This window comes from Hemiscyllium ocellatum, chromosome 3 (assembly GCF_020745735.1).
Source record: "Hemiscyllium ocellatum isolate sHemOce1 chromosome 3, sHemOce1.pat.X.cur, whole genome shotgun sequence".
Taxonomy (NCBI): Eukaryota; Metazoa; Chordata; class Chondrichthyes; order Orectolobiformes; family Hemiscylliidae; genus Hemiscyllium; species Hemiscyllium ocellatum.
This window is the reverse complement of record NC_083403.1, coordinates 128,819,458-128,840,122: the sequence shown is the minus strand read 5'-3', so window position 1 is coordinate 128,840,122 and position 20,665 is coordinate 128,819,458. Positions and strand designations below refer to the sequence as shown.

At 38.5% G+C, this 20,665-nt stretch overlaps 1 protein-coding gene across 3 annotated transcripts in view; it reads left to right on the top strand.

Moving 5' to 3' along the window:
- rock2a (rho-associated, coiled-coil containing protein kinase 2a) overlaps positions 1 to 20,665 on the top strand; it is a 221,407-nt gene that overhangs the window by 194,905 nt on the left and 5,837 nt on the right. For 2 of the 3 annotated variants that reach the window (XM_060853502.1, XM_060853491.1), the window contains 6 exons: positions 844 to 914; positions 9,576 to 9,664; positions 11,611 to 11,689; positions 11,832 to 12,099; positions 17,219 to 17,435; positions 20,360 to 20,458. In XM_060853502.1, coding sequence (XP_060709485.1) covers positions 844 to 914; positions 9,576 to 9,664; positions 11,611 to 11,689; positions 11,832 to 12,099; positions 17,219 to 17,435; positions 20,360 to 20,435 — 800 coding nt within the window. In that variant the 3' untranslated portion in view covers positions 20,436 to 20,458. The remainder of the gene's footprint in view (positions 1 to 843; positions 915 to 9,575; positions 9,665 to 11,610; positions 11,690 to 11,831; positions 12,100 to 17,218; positions 17,436 to 20,359; positions 20,459 to 20,665) is intronic. The other variant, XM_060853497.1, reaches the window with a different exon arrangement.

Below are 20,665 nucleotides of genomic sequence, written 5' to 3'. Positions count from 1 at the left end.
GGGGAAACTTTTTCATGCAGAGAGTAGTGCGTGTATGGAATGAGCTGCCAGAGGAAGTGGTGTAGGCTGATACAATTATAGCATTTAATAAGGCATCTGGATGGATACATGAATAGGAAGAATTTAGAGGGTTAAGGGCCAAGTGCTGACAAATGGGACTAGATTGATTTAGGATCTCTGGTCAGCAGGGATGAGTTGGACTGAAGGGTCTGTTTCCATGCTGCACAAGTGTATGACTCTATAAATGATGAGAAAACAATACAGATTCAAATGATTGAAGATGAAACAAAATGTTCTGCAGGTTTGAATTTCTACATTTCTTCACTTTTATAGTTAGTCACACTAATTGCGGATGGAAGATGTGCTTCCAGGCTGGCAGTAATTTGTCAACACATGGTTTATTAAAGCTGGATAACAAATGTAAAGTAAAAACGGTCAGTTGACTTAGGCTTTCTAAATTTAACAATGGTGAGATATTGGTGTCAAAGCTGGAACCAAGTATGGATGCTACTCCATTTAGATGCCCAGAATGTTTGGTCAACTGGGAGTGTAAGTTTTTAAAGTCCGAGATTAGAGTAGTGCTGGTAAATAAAGCACAGCAGGTAAGGCAGCATCCAAGGAGCAGGAAAACCGACATTTCGGGCAAAAACCCTTCTTCAGGAATCAAGAGCCATTCCTGATGAAGGGCTTTTGCCTGAAATATCGATTCTCCTGGTCCTTGGATGTTGCCTGACCTGCTGTGCTTTACCAGCACTACTCTAATCTTGTCTCCAATCTCCAGTATCTGCAGTACCGACTTTTACCTAGTGTATTTTTTTTAAAGCTCATTTCCATTTTTCTCAGAATCCCGATTGGAGGGTTGGCTTTCCTTACCCATGAGAAACAACACAAAGAAATTCCTATGGCGAAAGCAGGTATGGTTTTTCCTTCTAATGAACTTCCCGTTTAAGTGAATATCTGGATTAATAATCCTCAGTTGGATAAAGTATCTGTTTGAAATTTAGAGTGAGTAGTATTAGTACTACTAGTATTAGTCTCTGTCCTGTCTGGTGATGACGGCATTGAAATAGCCAACGATATGTCTTTCGTGGTTTATAGGTGGTGACCAGTTGGGTAATATATTTGCATATAATTTTCAGTGTTTTGATGAATGGCTTGTCTGTTAAATCCTATTCTGATAATTTGTCTGATTTGCAGACGTGAAAATAATACAGTATTTAATGCAAAAATGTTAACTGTGAAGAAAGACTTTGCATAAAATTTTTTATATTAAAAAAAAGGTCATGGTCATTTTGGTTTTCAAAACATGTATTAACAATGTAGATATGGTTGAGAGTTCTATTCATTGTTCCCTCAATTCCACCAGATTTGGACATTAATCCAATTAGCCATTATGAAACCTGGCTGTCGGGGCTCTCTGATAGTCTTTGAATGTGTAGACTCAAACTGAAATTGAATTTAACTTAAGCTTTTGAAAACTGTAAAAGAAACCGCAACTCAGATAATATATTAAAAAAAAACCCATCAAGGGATAATTTATGTCAATACTCAATTGTCTGAATAAGGGCAAATTGCTCTGAGTGCGGAGCCGTGTGAGTACTTTTAACTTTGGTGTGGCTCAAAAAGGCTGCAAAATTTAAAAGTACACAGAGACTGTTGACGCATAATATGCTCACAAAGGAATCTAAAATATAGAAATTTTGGTGGAGAGGGCTGTGCAGTTCTGCTTTTTGCCTCCTACTTGTGGTTTGTGTTGCAGGTAAATGTTTAATATAATCTAACTATAAGTTAAAGTGGATCAAGGAATTAATTCAAAATTCTATGCCAAGTTGATTATAAATGAACTTCAGTTAATTAAATAAATAAATATAAACAGGGAAGGAAGTGCAGGTGGAATACCACACTCCAGCTGTGATGTTTGTGAAAGGTGATACAATCCTGGACAACCATATACTGTATGCAGTTAAGTCACTGCTTTTCAAGAAGCTCCAGCTGAAATTTTGAGTTACAGTCCAAAGCACAGTAATTGTCGTGTATCAGGGAAGGGGAGAATTTCTTGGACACTGATCCAAAAGGAATTCTCCCCTATTAGACTAGAACTGGAATGTCCCATTCATGGTCATATAAGAGACAAGGGATCAGGCTGTAAGTAGATCCTGAGTGTATCGCTTGATTAGCCTTGTCTCTTATCCAGGTTGTTACTGCCTGGGTGGATATGGGCAGACTGACTGCACTACCATGAGGTATGAGGACATTCAAGTGGGAAATGTGATGGGGAATGTGGTCGTGATGGGGGCAGTATGGTTGAGGTTAAATATTGTAGGCACTACAGGGAGACCCAAAGATTTGTTAAGGACATACTGTTATGGTTGGAAAAGAAATTTAAGGAGGCAGATCCTATCGTGAATAGTCCATGTGGAAACCAATAATGTTGGTAGAATGAAGTTCCATTGGAGGAGATTATTGCCTTTAAAATTCTGCTTATTAATTTGGACCCTAGGTAATCTCTGCACCCCCTCGACCTTGTTAAACTCGCACAGTGTCAGATAGATCAGGGTTTAATTGGTGGTTTGATGAGTGGTGTGGGAGATGAAGGATTTGATTCATTGGACACTGGCAACAGGACTGTGGAAAGAGAGAGCTGTTCTGTTTGTTGAGATGCCAATTAAATTGGGCTGGGAATAGTATCTTTGCACTTTGAATAACCAGCATAGTCGGTAGGATTTTAAACTTTTTAAAAATGGTGTGGGGTATGTGTATTCATGGGAAATTTATAAATGTAAGGAGAAAATCCAAGGCAAATGAGCAGTACAGCAATTTAGTTTAGAGTAACAAAAGAAGAGACACAGTTTTATGCATTAACGAATAAGGTCAAATCAGAGCAAACAGCCTTTAAAAACTCAATATTTATGTAGCCTATTTCACAACCGAAGATCATCTCGTGATTTGCATTCAGTGAAGCATTTTTGAAAACACTCACATTGTTGAGATGTAGAAAATGTTGCAGCTACAGCATTACCCACAAACAGTAATGGCCAGATAAATCTCAAGAGGTTAAAATTGGCCTATACTCTTGGTAACTTCTTCACTGTTCTGTGAAATTTTGTCTGAGGAACTTTTATACTGTTCTCAGAGGGAAGATGGCATGGTTTGATATTTCATCTGAAAGATGACATCTCGACCTGTGCAAAAATCCCTGAATGCTGGAAAATTATAGCAGCCCGCATTTTTATGCTCAGATCATGAACTGAAATTTGAATTCCCAATCTGGGAATAACTGACACCAGCTACGATGTGCCAAAAATTTATTACAAAGTAAGTAGATTATTGACAGAAAGAGGTTCTGATCTACTTAATAACCAGCACAGAAACTGCAATGCATGATGGCTGAGATTGGAACTAAATATTCCAGCACCTAACAGAAATAACCAGAAAAGAAAAGGAGCTGGGAAAGTAGACTTAATTTTAAAAAAGAATGACACAAGACAGTAGTGAAGGAAATTCTTTGGCCAAGAGAAGAAATGTTGACTCCATTGTTGAAGATGTGAGAATGTCACTTTGACTACTTTGACTCAGATTGGATTTAGGAAAGGAAAATTGTGTTTGATGCATTTGAATATTTGAGGATGCAACTATTAGGGAATTTCAAAACTGAACCAGTAATTGTATATTTAGATTTTTAAAAAGTAGAAAATAAAATGTCTCATGAAAAGTTGTTACAAATCACCGTGGGGTTGAAGGTGATAGTCTAGCATGAATAGAGGATTGTTTAAAGGGCAGAAAATAGAATAGGATAAATAAACCATTTTTGAGTTGTGAAGCTGTCAACAATAATTAGTGCTCAGACCTTAAGTGTCCACAATCTATCTTATGATTTAGATGAAGGAATATAGTGGAATGGACCAGGTTTGCTGATGATACAAAACTTGGTATTATGACTATACGTATGAAGTTCTTAGCAAAACTGTCTTGTGTTATTTCTTCCAAGCTTTAAATTGCATTACATAGCAATACTGTATCTGCACCATTTACTTGAATTTTCCAATTGAAAAATTAGAACAATTCTTTTTAATAATCAAAATGTTGGTTTATCTCCTCCTGGAGGATTTTTCACGTCTTCTACAGCCAAGGTGGAATTTCCCATTTCTTCACTGGCAAAATAGACATTTCCTGCCTTTCCCAACCCAAAACACAATACACATCCCTTCTTTAATTTTTTAGTGAAACTTATATGGCGGCACCTTAAGTAAACTATGTCACTTTTCTGACACTGTGGCATCAGTGTGAATCGATTTTCCGGTCTTTGCTCTTGTTAGCTGTAGCTGGTCTTGTGACTCTTCATTCATGACAGTGGCAATGGGTTTTTTGAAGGTTAAGTACTGCCTTGCCCTAGTATCCTTCCCAGCCTGGTCTTTTGAATCATTATTGTAATATTTTCTTCCCCATTATCTTTAGGGAGCTTTAATTTTGCTCCCTGAGCTCCCACTCAATCCCAATAAACCCTCTTCTCTGAAGACTCTCTCATTTTGGGCCTGCACTGTTTTTCTTCTACCTCTTACCAGCTCTGAGACAAAGATATCCATGTCTTAAGGGGAGTGCTGCTTTTGTCCTATTGTGAGCCGCACGAGTGCTGCTGACTGTTTGTTGGGGTATACATTTCAGTTGCTTTATCTTCTTCAAGTGGTAATGTGCTTAATGATTAACTCACTTGTTTTCAGATTTTTAAAATTTTCCTTGGGCTGAATGGGTTCACTTTGGCATTTCTATCTTGAGGTATTTCAGTAACAGGGCCCACCACTGATGACCATTTCATATTGGGCTCTGAGTGGTTGAGGTACTGTGCTCCCATCAATTCTCTTTTCTCTGTTGTCTGTGGGTTTGTCTAATTATCAAGGACAGAGTATGAGTTTTTTTTAATCAAGAAGTGGCACTTGTGCTACATAACACAAGGCAGTTTATTGCATGATAGCAATAGGTACAAATTACATAGTGTAGAGTAAATATGTGTAAATAGTCAATCAGGAACTAGACCTCATGCTAGACTGCCTGATTATCTATCCAAAGATTGCGTGATATCATCATATGGAACAGTTATGACCTTACTGATGGTTGTTTTGTATTCCTGCTTTTTAAACAAATTGACTTTAAATTCTACCAGGTGCCACGGTGGGATTTGAACTTAAGTCTGATGCAATTGTTCAGACCTCTAGATTACTCATTCAAAAGCACTGCTACTATGCTATCCTTCCCTCGCATTGTAATTTTATTTTGTTAATTAATTATCCCACATGCTAAATTTACTTTGGCTAAGGATTTGAAACTTTGAACTAATTACTAGATTATAAGTAGATTAAAGTAAATATTTATCTGTAATGCAAACTGCTGTAAATAATAGAGGCAAAAAGTATCACTTCAATTTCTACATTTGATACAACTTAGTTTATATCTCTGTTGTATCGTTTGAGGCATGTCCAAGTTCCACGTGCAGACTCCATTTCCTGCCCATGATAATGTGCATTGATTTGAACAATCATTTGCAGCTGATTTTAATTACTTTTTTCCTTTTTAAATATTTGTGGAAGCTTATATTTTCTATTTTTATATTTCATGCTAGTTTTCTCTGACACTACTTTCTCCATTTGTTTTGTAATTATCCTTTCCTGCATTCTAAAACATTGTGACTCCATTGTCCTACCAATAAACTTCTCAACCATTGTACACCTTCTCTTTCAATTTGATACCATCTTTAACTTCCTTTGTTAGTCTCCTTCCAGCAGTCTTTCCAAATTGTCTTTAATAATTACTATTGCTTCTGTACATCTTATCTTTTATATCTATTTATCTAGTCCAGGTTGGCCAACTCTTCTTCATACCTTTGTAATTCCTTAAGTTAAAGGGAATAGTTATAAGACTTGCATTTCTCTCTGTCAATCTCTGCTTCCCATGACAAGCTCCATATCATTGTCAATAATTCCATTTACCCTTCCATGTTCATTGTTTTAATTTGAATCAAGGTATAGTTAGTAAGTCAGCCGATGACACCAAAATTGGAGGTGCAGTGGACAGCGAACAAGGTTACCTCAGATTACAACCAGGATCTTGATCAGATGGGCCAATGAGCTAAGAAGTGGCAGGTGGAGATTCACTTAGATAAATGCGAGGTGCTGCATTTTGGGAAAGCAAATCTTAGCAGGACTTATACACTTAATGATAAGGTTCTCAAGAGTGTTGCTGAGCAAAGAGACCTTGGAATGCAGATTCATAGCTCCTTAAAAGTGGATTTGCTGATAGATAGGATAGCGAAGAAGGTGTTTGGTATGCTTTCCTTTATCGCTCAGATTATTGAGTACAGGAGTTGAGAGGTCATGTTGCAGCTGTACAGGACATTGGTTAGGCCACTGTTGGACTATTGCATGCAATTCTGGTCTCCTTCCTATCGGAACGATGTTGTAAAACTTGAAAGGGTTCAGAAAAGGTTTACAAGGATGTTGCCAGGGTTGGAGAATTTGAGCTATAGTGAGAGGCTGAACAGGCTAGGGTTGTTTTCCCTGGAGTGTCAGAGGCTGAGGGGTGACCTTATAGAGGTTTACAAAATTATGAGGGGCATGGATAGGATAAATAGACAAAGTCTTTTCCCTGGATTGGAGGAATCCAGAACTAGAGGGCATAGGTTTAGGGTGAGAGGGCAAAGATATAAAAGAGACCTAAGGGGAAATGTTTTCACGCAGAGGATGGTACGTGTATGGAATGATATGCCAGAGGAAGTGGTGGAGGCTAGCACAATAGCAACATTTAAAAGGCATCTAGAAGGGTATATGAATTGGAAGGGTTTGGAGGGATATGAGCTGGGTGCTGGCAGGTGGGACTAGATTGGGTTGGGATATCTGGTTGGCATGGACGAGTTGGACCGGAGGGTCTGATTCTGTGTTGTACATCTCTATGACTCTATAAATGTTTGCCGCCTGCACATCCTGTTTAATGTTACTTAACTTCTGCTGTATGCTGTTGATTGTAAATACTTCACCTCTGTAGCATCCTTTATCTCTGTTTTCCCCAATCCACTGTTGAAACTCTTGACCATGTCAACTCCAGCGATCTTATTTCAATGGTCTAATAGCAGATCTCCCTTCTTGCTAATTTCGTTAACTTCAGCTTATCTAAAATTCTGCTAATATTGAACCGTCATAAAATTCACAAGTGACTACAATCCTTGGTGATCTACATTGACCCACACCGTAGATTTAAAAGTTTTATTCTCATCTTGCACTACATTCTTGGCCTTTCTCATCTCTACCTTTGAAATCTCCTCCAGCACTAAAACTCCAAACAGAACTCCTTTTTTTAATCTGATTCTTGTCTCTTACTCATCCTCCCTTCACCAAAATAGTGTTGAGATGAGTAGATTTTTGATTGATATAGACCAACAGTGCATGAATTGAGTTGAGGTACAGATCTGATATGACCTAACAACAGATAACAAGTTAAGGGGCTAAGTAGTCTACGCCTTGCCCTTTATTTGCTCCACCATGAGTGACCATATCTGCAGATGTTTCAGCTGTACACTGTTCAAATCTATCTCTCAGTCCATCTGCTCATCCTCTCTATACAGATTTGTAGATGTGTTATGGCATAGAAGGAGATAATTCAGCCCATCTTGTCAGCACTGACTCTTCAAATGAGCATCATTGCATCATGTCAATTTCCTCCTTTTCCCTCCGTGTGTGTGGGTGTGAGAGTGTGATTCTCTCCAAATAATCATCCAATATCCTCTCGAATAACTTTACTGAATTTGCCTCCGCACTACTTCCAGGCAGTGCATTCCACATTCTAACAACTCACTGAGTGAAGAAATTTCTCTCTCGCTTCCTTTCCTTTACTTAGACTTTAAAATAATGCCCTCTCGTTCTTGTTCCTTTTTGTAACTCAGCTTGCTGATGATTTTGCAAAACTCTATTACAAATCCTTTCTGGAAATAAACTGGACTCAGTGTTAACTCAGAGTCTTAGAAATGTACAGCATGGAAACTGAGTCTTCGGTTCAACTCGTCCATGCCGACCAGATATCCTAAATTAACATCCTATTTGCCAGTATTTGGCCCATATACCTCTGAACCCTTCCTATTCATATACCCACCAAGACCATATTTTTCTTTCCACAGATGCTGCCAAACCTGCTGAGATTCTCCAATGTGCTCTGTGTTTGTTTCCTTGCAGTCTTCTACTCTCCAAGGAGAACAGTCCTAACTTAGAACATGAAGCGTAGAACAGTGCAGCACAGGAACAGCTCTTTCGGCCCTCCATGTCTGTGCCAGCCACCTTCAATCTAACCTCAGAACTGAAGTTTCTCATTTCAATAATTATTCTAGTAAATTGTTTCTGCACTCTGTCCAATACATTCACATCTTTCCCATAATTAGATTAGATTAGATTACTTACAGTGAGGAAACAGGCCCTTCGGCCCAATAAGTCTACACCGACCCCGCCGAAGCGCAATCCACCCAGACCCATTCCCCTACATTTGCCCCTTCACCTAACACTACAGGCAATTTAGTATGGCCAATTCGCCTAACCAGCACATTTTTGGACTGTGGGAGGAAACCGGAGCACCCGGAGGAAACCCACACAGACGCAGGGAGAATGTACAAACTCCACGCAGTCAGTCGCATGAGGTGGGAATTGAACCTGGGTCTTTGGCGCTGTGAGGCAGCAGTGCTAACCACTGCCGCCGGGCCGCCCACTAATGTGGCACCCAAAGCCACAGACAATAAATAAGATATTGTCTAAAACTGTGCTCCTCATTATATCCATGTTTTGGAATAAAATTATAAAATGGATTCTGTCCACCATCAAATCCTAATTGTCCCCATTTCCCATGCTGAGTCTAGAATTTGTGATCTTGTACACTTTTTGTCCCTCCGTGGAGTACCCTGCATCATTTATCATCTTACTTTACCTGTGCCCAGGGTTTGGCCTCAGAGTTCATACAACACAGAAACAGACCCTTTGGTCCAATCAGTCCACACCAAACATAATCCCAAACTAAACCAGTCCCACCTGCCTGCTTCTGGTCCATATCCAAACCTTTGCTATTCATGTACTTATCGAAATGTCTTTTAAATGTTGAAATTGTACACACATAACACCACTTCCTCAGGAAATTCGTTCAGCACACAAACCATCTTCTGTATAAAATAAATTGCACCCATGTCTTTTTTATTAAATCTCTCTCCTCTCATTAAAAAGGTCCTCTCTGTTGTTGGTGAGTGAGACCTACAAAAGCCGGTGAGAGAGCTTGAGCTTGACCACACCACCAACTTAATAATGGTGACCATTTTTGACCCTATATACCTCTGTGCAGTACTTTGCGATGCCTTTTGACACTCAAGGTGCTTTATAAATGCAAGCTGTTTACATTGATTAGTCCTAAGAGTGATGTGATTAGTCCTAAGAGTATGATGGAACAAATATTTTGGTTGTAGTAACTGAATTTTAAAAATTCAAATTTTTAACAAAAACATTTATCAAAGCATGACTTATAGTTTGACTGTTCTTTGATAATTTTTTTATGTTTTACAGTATGTAGTTGTGAGCAGTAAGAAGATTCTATTTTATGACAGTGAGCAGGACAAAGAATTGTCTAATCCTTCTATGGTGTTGGATATAGAGTAAGTAATGAATCATGTGTAAAATTTGCATTGAAGGAATAAATGATACATTAAATTATGAAGGTGAAGTGTGTTTGGGCTATCCAACCGACCTCTGAGGCACAAGTCAGGAATGTGAAGGGATATGCCTCAATTGCCTGAATGAATGCAGCTCCAGCACCACTCAAATGCAACACTAGCCACTTGACTGGCATTCCGTCCACCACCTTAAACATTTACTTCCTCCATCACTGGTGGACTGGTAACATCATGTCACCACCTGCAAAATGGATTGCTGCAAATCACTAATGCTCCTTTGCTGGCACCCTTCAAATACAGTTCCTACCAATATGTTGAATAAGGGCAGCAGATACTTGAGAACCCTGCCACCTGTAAATTGCTCACCATTTTGCGACATTCTGATTTGGCAGTGTATAAAATCCTGGAGCTTGTCTCTTGAACAGTTGTGCTCTTGCACCATATTGACTGCAGTGGTTCAAGAAAGTCTCTTACTACCACACTCTGTTGTTAAGAGTGGGTAATCTTTGCCAGTGATGCCTGTATCCCATGAGCAAATTTGAAAATAAGCAAGTGTTAATCTAACTATACTGTGGTGAAGTTATGCACACTTCACATCATTAGTATTTTCATCGTCTAAATTATTTACCTCTGAGTTTGCAAATCAGCATCGCTAATGGAGTGTTCTCTATGCTTGGCATGTACCACAGTTAGAGTGCCTGATCCTGACAATTCATGTCAAAGATGGAAAGTATTTTCCATTCTTTGTGCTTTGGCTCCTTTACATTTACTGATATTTCCTTTGTTCCTTTTTTATACAGAGGTAGTCAGGCTTTCTTATGTGCCATCTGAAAATCATTCATTTGTTTCCTAATTCAAGAACAAATTAAAATGATTTTGAACATTCAAAGCCAAATACACTTTGGGTGCCATCTCAGTGTATCAAGAAAATGATGCTTATGAATCTGTATTGTACTTTCGAGAACCCTGTGTAATTCTTCATTTAGTTTTTGATAGCTACTCAAGTTATACTTAAATATAGGTTGGAGCAATAAAGTATAAAAGTGTAGCTGCAATAGAATTGTCAATGTTGATATGATAATTTAAGTCAACGTTCCATCTTTGTGTATTGTCCAATTCACTTTCAATCACAGTTCACACGTGCACACAAGACATTCTCAAGTGACTCCCAAAAGAATCTTCAACAGTTTGTGAAGTCTGTGAATTACTGAATAGAGTAACCTTTCTGTCATCCAAAATAGTGACAAAATTTTAATGTCCTGTTGTGTAAAAGAGTTGCAGATAACAAATGAATGAAGCTCAAAAATGCACCTTTCAAAGTGGTGTGTTGCAGTTTTGGTGATGAGTATTTGAGTGACAGGCACAAATGTGTCAGTGCCTAATTTTATCTTGAACAAAGATAAGTGCTGCTGTAACTAAACCTCATGGCTAAACTGCTTTAGTTTTAATAATAAAATAGTTACAATTTGTCAATCTTAACAGGAGCAACAACAGGTATTTAAACCAATGATTAAAGTAAAATCTAGATTAAAAACAAAATTCATCTTTGTTTTTTTTCCCCCCCTTGGTAGAAAAGTTACCTGTAAAGAAGGATCAATTTTTTCATGTTATAGTTGGCAATTTTCAATCCAGTATTTCTGCTTGACCTGTATTATTTTGTGTGTAATTAGATGCAATCTAATGAAAGCTTATGAATGTAACTCTCCTTGTCATGTAAAATCATCATACTGCAAAAGGGGTAATAGTTTTACAGTGTCTTTTTAAAATAATGTGGTATCTGCTGGTCTGATACAACAGCGAGTGGCTTTCACTTTTTCTTAATTTGTTTTTGAACTAATATATTTTAAAATTATCATTTGGAAATGGCTGGTGATAGAATAGTGTCATTGAAAATTTATATTTTTTTGTTTAAATGTCGCTTTTCACAGCAAACTTTTCCATGTTCGCCCAGTTACGCAGGGTGATGTATATAGAGCAGATGCCAAAGAGATTCCTAGAATATTTCAAGTAAGTGGGACTTTGCAATCTCTGCCTTTGAAACTCATTGAAAAGCTTTGTTTTAATGAAAATGTTCCCTTAAAAATATATACAATTGATTATAAGTTTCAAATTGACGGCATTTGAAACATCTCTGTTCTATACTTTATAGATCCTATATGCTAATGAGGGAGAGAGTCGAAAGGAGCAAGAGTTTCCAGTGGAACCACCTGCTTTGGGCGAGAAGTCAAGCTACATTCCTCACAAAGGTCATGAATTTATACCCACGCTATACCATTTCCCAACCAACTGTGAAGCCTGTACAAAGCCACTGTGGCATATGTTTAAACCTCCACCAGCTTTGGAGTGTCGTCGCTGCCATATCAAATGTCACAAAGATCATATGGATAAAAAGGAGGACCTTATAGCACCATGTAAAGGTAGGTATTAGGGGTTTGTCCATGTTTCATATTTTTTTGTACAAGGCAAAATGTTTTTACAGTTTGCTTACAATTTGAAACTTAAATATCTCAATAATTTCACCAAAAATTGCATTTGCAAATAATTTGAAGCCTTTGAAATATTGTTTTTGTTGTAATGTAGTATTTTCCTTCAGTGTACATTTGTAAAGAAATTTGTTTCTAACTGCATTTATTTGCTATAAAGGTAGTATGTATTGAAATTGGAGGAATTCTTTCCCAATGGTCTTTCGTCTTGGTCATCACACCAAAGCATAACTTTCAAGTGTGGTGAATGGGATATAACAATTTCCCCTTTTCTCCTGGATAATGTTTAAAATATTACAGATCATCCACAAGTGACTTGCGAATTTCTTTGTTTAAGTTTGTTAGTTTGATATGTTTTAACCTAAAACTCATACATTGCATCCAGATGAAAAGTTAAACAAATGAAGAAATGGAAGAAAAATAGCATAGCACAACTTATTCTTAGATTTTTGAAAGAACAAAATAGTGTTACAGAGTCCCCAGAATATCCTTTTGTGTCGATGTAGCATTTTGTTTTTCGAAATATTAGTTTATTTTTGCTGCATCTATTTGATGTTACTTAAATAGGCAGTTCTCCCATGTGAACTCAAGTCACAAACATCATGATTGTGCATCGTACTTTAAGCTGTGTTTGTCTGAGGTGCTCTGAAAATCTAGTTTAGGTTAATTTCAGCATAATAGGAAAGGTGCTACAAATTTGTATGCAAAGTAGGAGAATGAAAGAAGTTTGAAGACAGTAAGGACTGCAGATGCTGGAAGCCACAGTCAATAGATGTCAAACTGGAAAACACAACAGGTCAGACAGCATCCCAGGAGCAGACAAATCAACATTTCAGACCTAAGCTCTTGGTCAGTTGACTATCCTGCTGCTCAGCTGCTGTCTGGCCTGCTGTGCTTTTTCAGCTTCACATCCAATAATAGAAGCTTGAAATTGTTTAAAATCCAGGACTGTCACCAGATTATTCATATTTACCCTATCTATTATGCTGGGGTAAATGTGCTTTAGTGACCAAAATCCATAAGGGCAAAGCCACAAACTCACCAAATTATCAGGAACATTTCAATTTCAAGCAAGCAATTGGACCATCAAATAGATTTGAGTGGAAGCGTGAGAAGCTGTGCTTCATTCGCATGATCATTTACTCCAGTACTTACTAGTAAATATATCAACAGCAATCGTGCGAGAGTGGAGTGAGTGAGCACTGCAGATGCTGGAAATTAGAGTCCAAAAATGTGGTGCTGGAAAAGCACAGCCTGTCATTCCTGATGAAGAGCTTATGCTCAAAATGTCAACACTCCTGCTCCTCAAATGCTGCCTGATCTGCTGTGCTTTTCCAGCATCTCACTTTTTGAATAATGGGAGAGAAGCAACCTGTGATTAGAGGATGATGAGTAGCTAGGTAAGTAAGTACCAGCAAGAAGGCAACCACTGGGGACCAGGAGGGAACAGCGAGCAGGATGCAGGAAGGTTGGGCTCGGAACAGATCTTGTCCATTCTGTCAGCAGGGGGAGTGGCAAACTGCATTTTTGTCTAGGGGTCCTCTGTCCATTGAGCTTTGGGGTAAGTAGGAAGCTTCAAGGGGCTGAGAGAAAGGAACTGAAAGTGGAAAAGAAAGGTGGCTGTAAGAGACTTCAGACATTGAAGCAGAATTTGGTCATTCAGCCTATTGACTCTAGTATTGACTTAGTCTGAGGCTATTTCTCTGATAATAGACTGTCCCACAGGGGAAACAACCCCTCAACATCTATCCTGTCAAACTCACTAAGAATCTTCTATATTGTCACTTTTCATTCTTCTAAACCTCATAGAGTATAGAACCAACTACTCAATTCCCATCTTTTAAGGAAATCCCTCTATATCTAGAATCAATGGAATGAACCTTCTTTGTACTGTCTCCATTGCTAGTGTATATTTTCGTAGATAAGGGGCCCAAAACTGTTCACAATATTCTGGATGTGGTCTGTTTAGTGTGTTTGGTAGTTTTAGCAAGTCTTCCCTCCCTATACTCCATTTCTTCGAAATAAATACCATTATTCCATTTGCTTTCCTGAAGGAAAATGGAAGAGCTATTGGAATCATGCTGATTGAAGGTGGGTTGGTCAAAACAGATATGAGCCAAAGAAACTGGGAGAATAAATGGTGTCTGAACAGAAAGTGAGATAGGACAAAATAGAGTCAAGACAGCTGTTAGAATTAGTGGGACGTGTTCAGGAAACAGCCCTCTTACATCAAAGAAATGCATGATGTCAGATTAGAACAAAGCATGTTTTGTATCACCCACAAAGTCAGGTCTGTCAAGAACTAATAGTAATACCTTTGCTTTGGAGAAAGTGAGTGAAGTCAAAGGACAAGTTCTCAATGTGAGATGGGTCGTGAGTTTTTTTATTCATTCGTTGGATTTCACTGACCGGTCATGCATTTCTTGCCCTTCAGAAGATGGTGGTGAGCTGCCATATTGAACCACCAAAATCTGTTTGATTTATGCACACAAACATTGCTGTTAGGGAAGGAATTTGTCCCAGTGACCGGTAATATCTGGATGATGAGTGGCTTAGAGGGGAACTTGCAGGTGGTAGTTTTCCCATGCATTTGCTGCCCTTGTTTTTCTACATGGTAATGGTCGTGGCTTTGGAAGGTAGTGTTGAAGGAACCTTGGTGAAATTGTGAAATAGATGATACATGCTGCTGATGGAATTGAATTATCTTTATTGTCACATGTACTCACATGAGTACAGTGAAAAGTTTGCAAGTCATCACCTGCTGTGCTATTTTAGATAGAGGTATAGATTCTTGAGCACAAATTCTTATGAAAAGAATTTTTTTTTAAAAATCCAGCATTTAGAGACCTTCGAAAATACAAAATTATAGTAATAAATTTGAAAAATAAGGAAATAAAATGTTCAGAGTAACAGCCTTTCCATGATAAAATACTTTTTTTGTTTAAAAAAAAGGAAAACTTTTTAAAGAAAGTCCATTTCACAGCTCTGAGCTCAAGAACCCGACCACCTGTTGGAATCACGTGATGCTCCGTGTCAGTGGTGTAGGGAGTGAATATTTAGGGATATGGTGTTGACCAAGTGGCTGCTTTGTCTTGGATGGTGTTTAGCTCCTTGAGTGTTGGAGCTGCTCTCAACCAGCCAAGCAGGATCCATCACAATCCTGACTTGTGCCTTGTCGATGGTGGACAGGCTTTGGGGAGTGTGAGGTGAGTTACCCATTGTAAAAGTTTTAGCCCTGACCTGCAGTTGCAGCCACAGCATTTTTATGGCTAGTCCAATTAAGTTTATTGTCAATGTAACTCTAAAGATGTTGTAATGGGCAATTCAGGATGATGGTATGCCATTAAATGTCAAAGGGCAATGGTTAGTTTCTCTGTTGTGAAGATAGTTATTGCCTGACACTGGTGTGGCACAAATATCGCTTGCTATTTGTCAGCCTAAACCTGGATATCGTCCAAGCCTTGCCTGAACAGAAACTGACCAAAGACTGCTTCATGATCTGAGGAATTGCAAATGGTGCTGTACATTGTGAAACATCTCCTCTTCTGACTTTAATATGGAGGGAAGGTCATTTATGAAAATGGTTGAGCCCTGAAGAATTCATGCAGAGATGCCCGACCTCCAAAAACCACAGCAATCTTTCTTGTGTCAGGTACGATGTCAGCCAATGGAGCAGAAGATGGCCCTTTGTTCAAAGAGCAAATGGGGGATTTTTGATCTGTCCTGCATGCAGTTTGGGGCAGTGGATATGAAGCAAGTGTTGGGGAGGTTTGTAAAAGGAAAGTAAACACTAGTAAAATGGACAGAGGCTGTTAGGCAGTTATGGATGTAGATGAGAAGACACAGGAAAAGAGAAGGAAGGTGGTGTTGAGGTAGGAAGTAATCATTCTTTGAGATAAGCAGCAGAAAATTGTAACTTTATATCTCATTCCAGATGCTACGTGACTTAGGTATTTCCAATATTTTGTGATTTTATTGCCAATTCCTACTTCTGCAGGAATTTGCTGTTGTTGACTTCAGTCTCTGTCCTTTTCATGTTCGCTAATGCACTCTTTCCTACAATTCTGTCTCACTCTGTATATCTTTATTTTGCTATTGGTGATCTGTGTCATTCTTATAAATGCATTTTCTCTGTCACTTTCTACTTCTGTTTCTCTCAGCTTCTATAACTAAGCAGTGTGGCACAATGGCTCAGTGGTTAGCACTGCTGCCTCACAGCGCCAGGGACCCAGATTCAGTTCCACTCCTGGGCATTTTCAGTGTGGAGTTTGTACATTCATCCTGTGTCTGCATGGGTTTTCTCCAAGTGCTCCAGTTTCCTCCCACACACCAGAAGAGTGCAGGTTAGGTGAATTGATCATGCTAAATTGCCCATAGTGTTCAGCGATGTGTAAGTTAAGTGCATTTGTCAGGGGTAGCATAGAATAATAGGGAGGGGAATGGGTCGAGGTGGGTTACTCTTTGGAGGGTGGATGTCAATTTGGTGGGCCAAATAGCCTGTTTCCACCCTGTAGGGATTCTATGTATGCATACAATTATAGGGCGACCCCCATACCTGCGGAATCGTTTTCTGTGGTTTCAGTTACCTGCGGTTTACCGCGACCAGAACGTATTATAGGGAACCTTCCAGGGCCAGGGGGTTGCTAGGAAGAAAAAATTTGTTCCTCTCCTTACCTTCAATGTAACAAACTTTTGGTATTTTGTCATTGGCAGTGAATATTTGTGGCCTACTTCATTAGAGCTCTTCACATCCGTCTTCACCCTGGAATTCAATTTGCAATACAAGAATGATCATTCTGATGAAAATTCAAAGATGCAGCTAAACTTGCTGTATGTTTCTAGTTTTTGCTGTTTTTGTCTCAGATTTCTAACAACCACAGTACCTCACTTTGTAACTACAACAATAATAATCTCATCAAAACTCAGTGTTTTATTCTTCTCCTTAGCCTTCATAGGCTTTTAATAGTTGCAACACCTGACTGAGAGAGGCATAGACAACATTCACATTTAGTCAATATTGAATTTCATTAACCTAATTCCTTCTCTTTTGCAGTGAATTATGATGTTTCATCTGCAAAAGATCTGCTATTATTAGCCAATTCAACAGAAGAACAGCAGAAATGGGTGAGTCGACTGGTGAAAAAAATTCCAAAGAAACCTCCTGCACATGATCCCAACTTCCATAGATCTTCACCGAGGTCCTCAATGCGGGTTCCTCCTAATCAATCCATGAGGAGGCCAAGTCGACAGCTGCCACCAACTAAGCCCAGGTAAATATTATTGATCTTATAATTTTAAAGCCTCTATCACCTCAGTGAGAATTGTAGGCTGAGAATCATTATAACCAGTCTAATCTTCACAAAGTTATTCATTATTCTGCTATTAACAATGTATTCCTTATAACATTTAGCAGTCCAAATAATCTACAGTTTCCAGATATGTAGTTTTTTTAGTTTAATGAGGAGTGCACTAGCCTACATGGAGCAACAAGCATAATGAACTCCTAATACCCTCAACATAACAATGATTGGCAATAATCATCTACTTGTCAAAAAATATTTTTTGGATTTTATTTTTGAACAGTTCTTCCTCGGAAACCTCTCTTCACTAACCACCTCCTATCTCCACTTTCCTTTTAAATTCAGGGTGACACGGTGGCTCAGTGGTTAGCACTGCTGCCTCAAGATATCAGGGATCCAGGTTCAATTCCAGTCCGGAGGAAACCCATGCAGACACAAGGAGAATGTGTAAACTCTGCACAGATAGCCGTCTGAGGCTGGAATCGAACCTGGGTCCCTCGTGCTATGAGGCAGCAGTGCTAACCACCGTGCCTCCACATTCTCCCTGTGTCCTGCGTAGGTTTCCTCTGGGTGCTCCGGTTTCCTCCCACAGTCCAGAGATGTGCAGGTTAGGTGAATTGGCCATGCTAAATTGCCCGTATTATTAGTTGCATTAGTCAAAGGGGAATGGGTCTGGGTGGGTTACTCTTTGGACGGTTGGTGTGGACTTGTGGGGCTGAAGGGCCTGTTTCCACACTGTAGGGAATCTAATTTAAATTATGTACGAGTCAGCAAAATGCATTCAACATTCTAACACTAAGGTTGATCTTTGTTATTTTTTCAATGTTTTGACATCATCCTTTTATTCTTATTCTGCACTTACGTGATCCCAATGTTGAAACCTAAGTGTTCTCTTATTAACAGTCTGGTTACTTCCACTGTTCATATGTTTTCTATCAAGGGGCAGCACGGTGGCTCAGTACTTAGCACTGTTGCTTCATAGTACCAGGGTCCCAGGTTCGATTCCAGCCTTGGGTGACTGTCTGTGTGGAGTTGGCACATTCTCCCTGTGTCTCCTCTGGGTGCTCCAGTTTCCTCCCACAGTCCAAAGATGTCCAGGTCAGGTGAATTGACCATGCTAAATTGCCCATAATGTTAGTGCATTAGTCAGAGGGAAATGGGTCTGGATGGGTTGCTCTTCGGAGGTTCTGTGTGGACTTGTTGGGCTGAAGGGCTTGTTCCCACACTGTAGGGAATCTAATTAATCTAATCTAATTTAAACTACTGTTTTAGCTAACTTCACAGAACCCAATCCTCTCAAGTATGTCTTCTTCTCCTTATTGTCTTATTTGTTTAACTAATTTGCACTCTTGCATTTCCACAAACCAATCCCCTGTAACATTACTTTGGTTAGCCCTGACAGGCTTTTCAGAGATGTAGCCTACTCCCCTGATATTCACACTGATTCTATTTACAGTCCACATGCTAATTATTGCAACATTGAAAGCACTAACTTCCTTTTTTAGAATAGCTTTACTATTTGCTGCCGATAATTTGACTTGCTGTTAGCCATTTAAAAATCCTTTGTTATACCCCTTATACTGTATAATACAACAATGTTATGGTCAAATGAATGGCACATTGCATAATTTAGGTTTTACCAATACAGCAAACCGGTTTGACAACTCATAATTCTGTTGCTGACTAAAATTGTCCACCATTTGAATAAAACTTCTGGTGCTAAACAGCTTTAAATTGAAATATTTTTAATTGTAAAAATTTGATTTGATTTGTGGCATAGGAGACCAATGTTGGTCTAAGGGAGAGAAAACAATAAACCGCTACTAATATTCCACATTCTGAGGTGTGATTGCATGATTTGTAAATTTTTTTATCCTACCCCTCTCCTGAACTTATTTTCATTGTTAGAAAATGATTCCCAACTATCCTCCGAGTTGCTCTTGAAGTAACCATTGCAGTATAAATGTATGAGCTTTGACAGTAATTGGGACCAGTGAGCATCACACCAATTTTGGTACTGTTCAAATGTACCTATCTATTTCTGCAGCATAATGGTCTGAGAAGTAGAAGCTTTGACCAATTTTTCACTCCTTAATTCATTTAAATTGCATCTAATTTCATCATCTGTACAATCAGCTAACGTAATTTAGACCAGAGATCTATTTTCTATTTTTATTTATCTGTATGGTTCTGCTTCTTATTTGATAAACTCACTGTCAGGAAGAAGCTATGCAGATTCTATCTTACCATGTTTTTAATGCTTCTCTAACATGTAATTATTTGCTTCATTTCCATCTTTATTGCTATTCTTGTAGCTCTGACTCTGGCCCCATTCTTCGAATCATCCTACATTGATACATTTTAATTGTACCAGTAAGTTTAGCGGGTCACTGTAATTTTGCTTTGCATGTGCCAACACTGATTTTAAAAGTTTTGCCCTAACTATTTCATCCTGCATGATAATTTTGCATCTGCATGCAAATGGAAATTATACTTTTCATTTCAAATTCATGCTTTGAAATCTGATATCAACTCTGGCTAAGTCTTAAAAGTCTCTAGATCAAGTACTTGCTAAAATTATGTCAATTCAATCAGTTCCTGTATTTGTAGGAGCAAAAAGAACACTGCAGGAATTGTTAACTGTGCAGTTTCTTCTGTTCTTGATGGAGGAGTATAAATCTCATACTTTATTCCTATTTCTTGAAGACAATGACCCAGTTCCATAGGTTTAAGCAGAATTCTGATGCTTTGTCTAATTGTCATTTTTCATTTGTGTGTTTAGACAGGAGTTGTATAATTGGGGAAAAAAGTTATTAATGTAAAGAAGTGTAAAAAATGATAGTTGAAATGATGTACGTTCACTAAATCAATTTGCATTCCCTGAACTGTTACAGATTGCTTGATATGGCCTTTAAAGACTGGGACTGGCCGTTTGATGATGATGATGATGATGATGTTTTTGATTTTTGAAGAAGTTATTTTACCTGAAGGGGGTAACCTATCAAAGTACTGGTTTTGAAGTCTGCAGTGATGTTGATATGAAGCATGGTTTGGCTTGAGTGCTTCTGTAACTTTCATTGAAAGTAGAAAATGTGAAATTCTAGCTTTGTAGTAGTGTGATTCCTAAAAATAGGCATTTTGATAGCTTTTTTTTAACCATACACATAGTTTCAAGTTCCATTGTGTTTTTTGGCAACTAT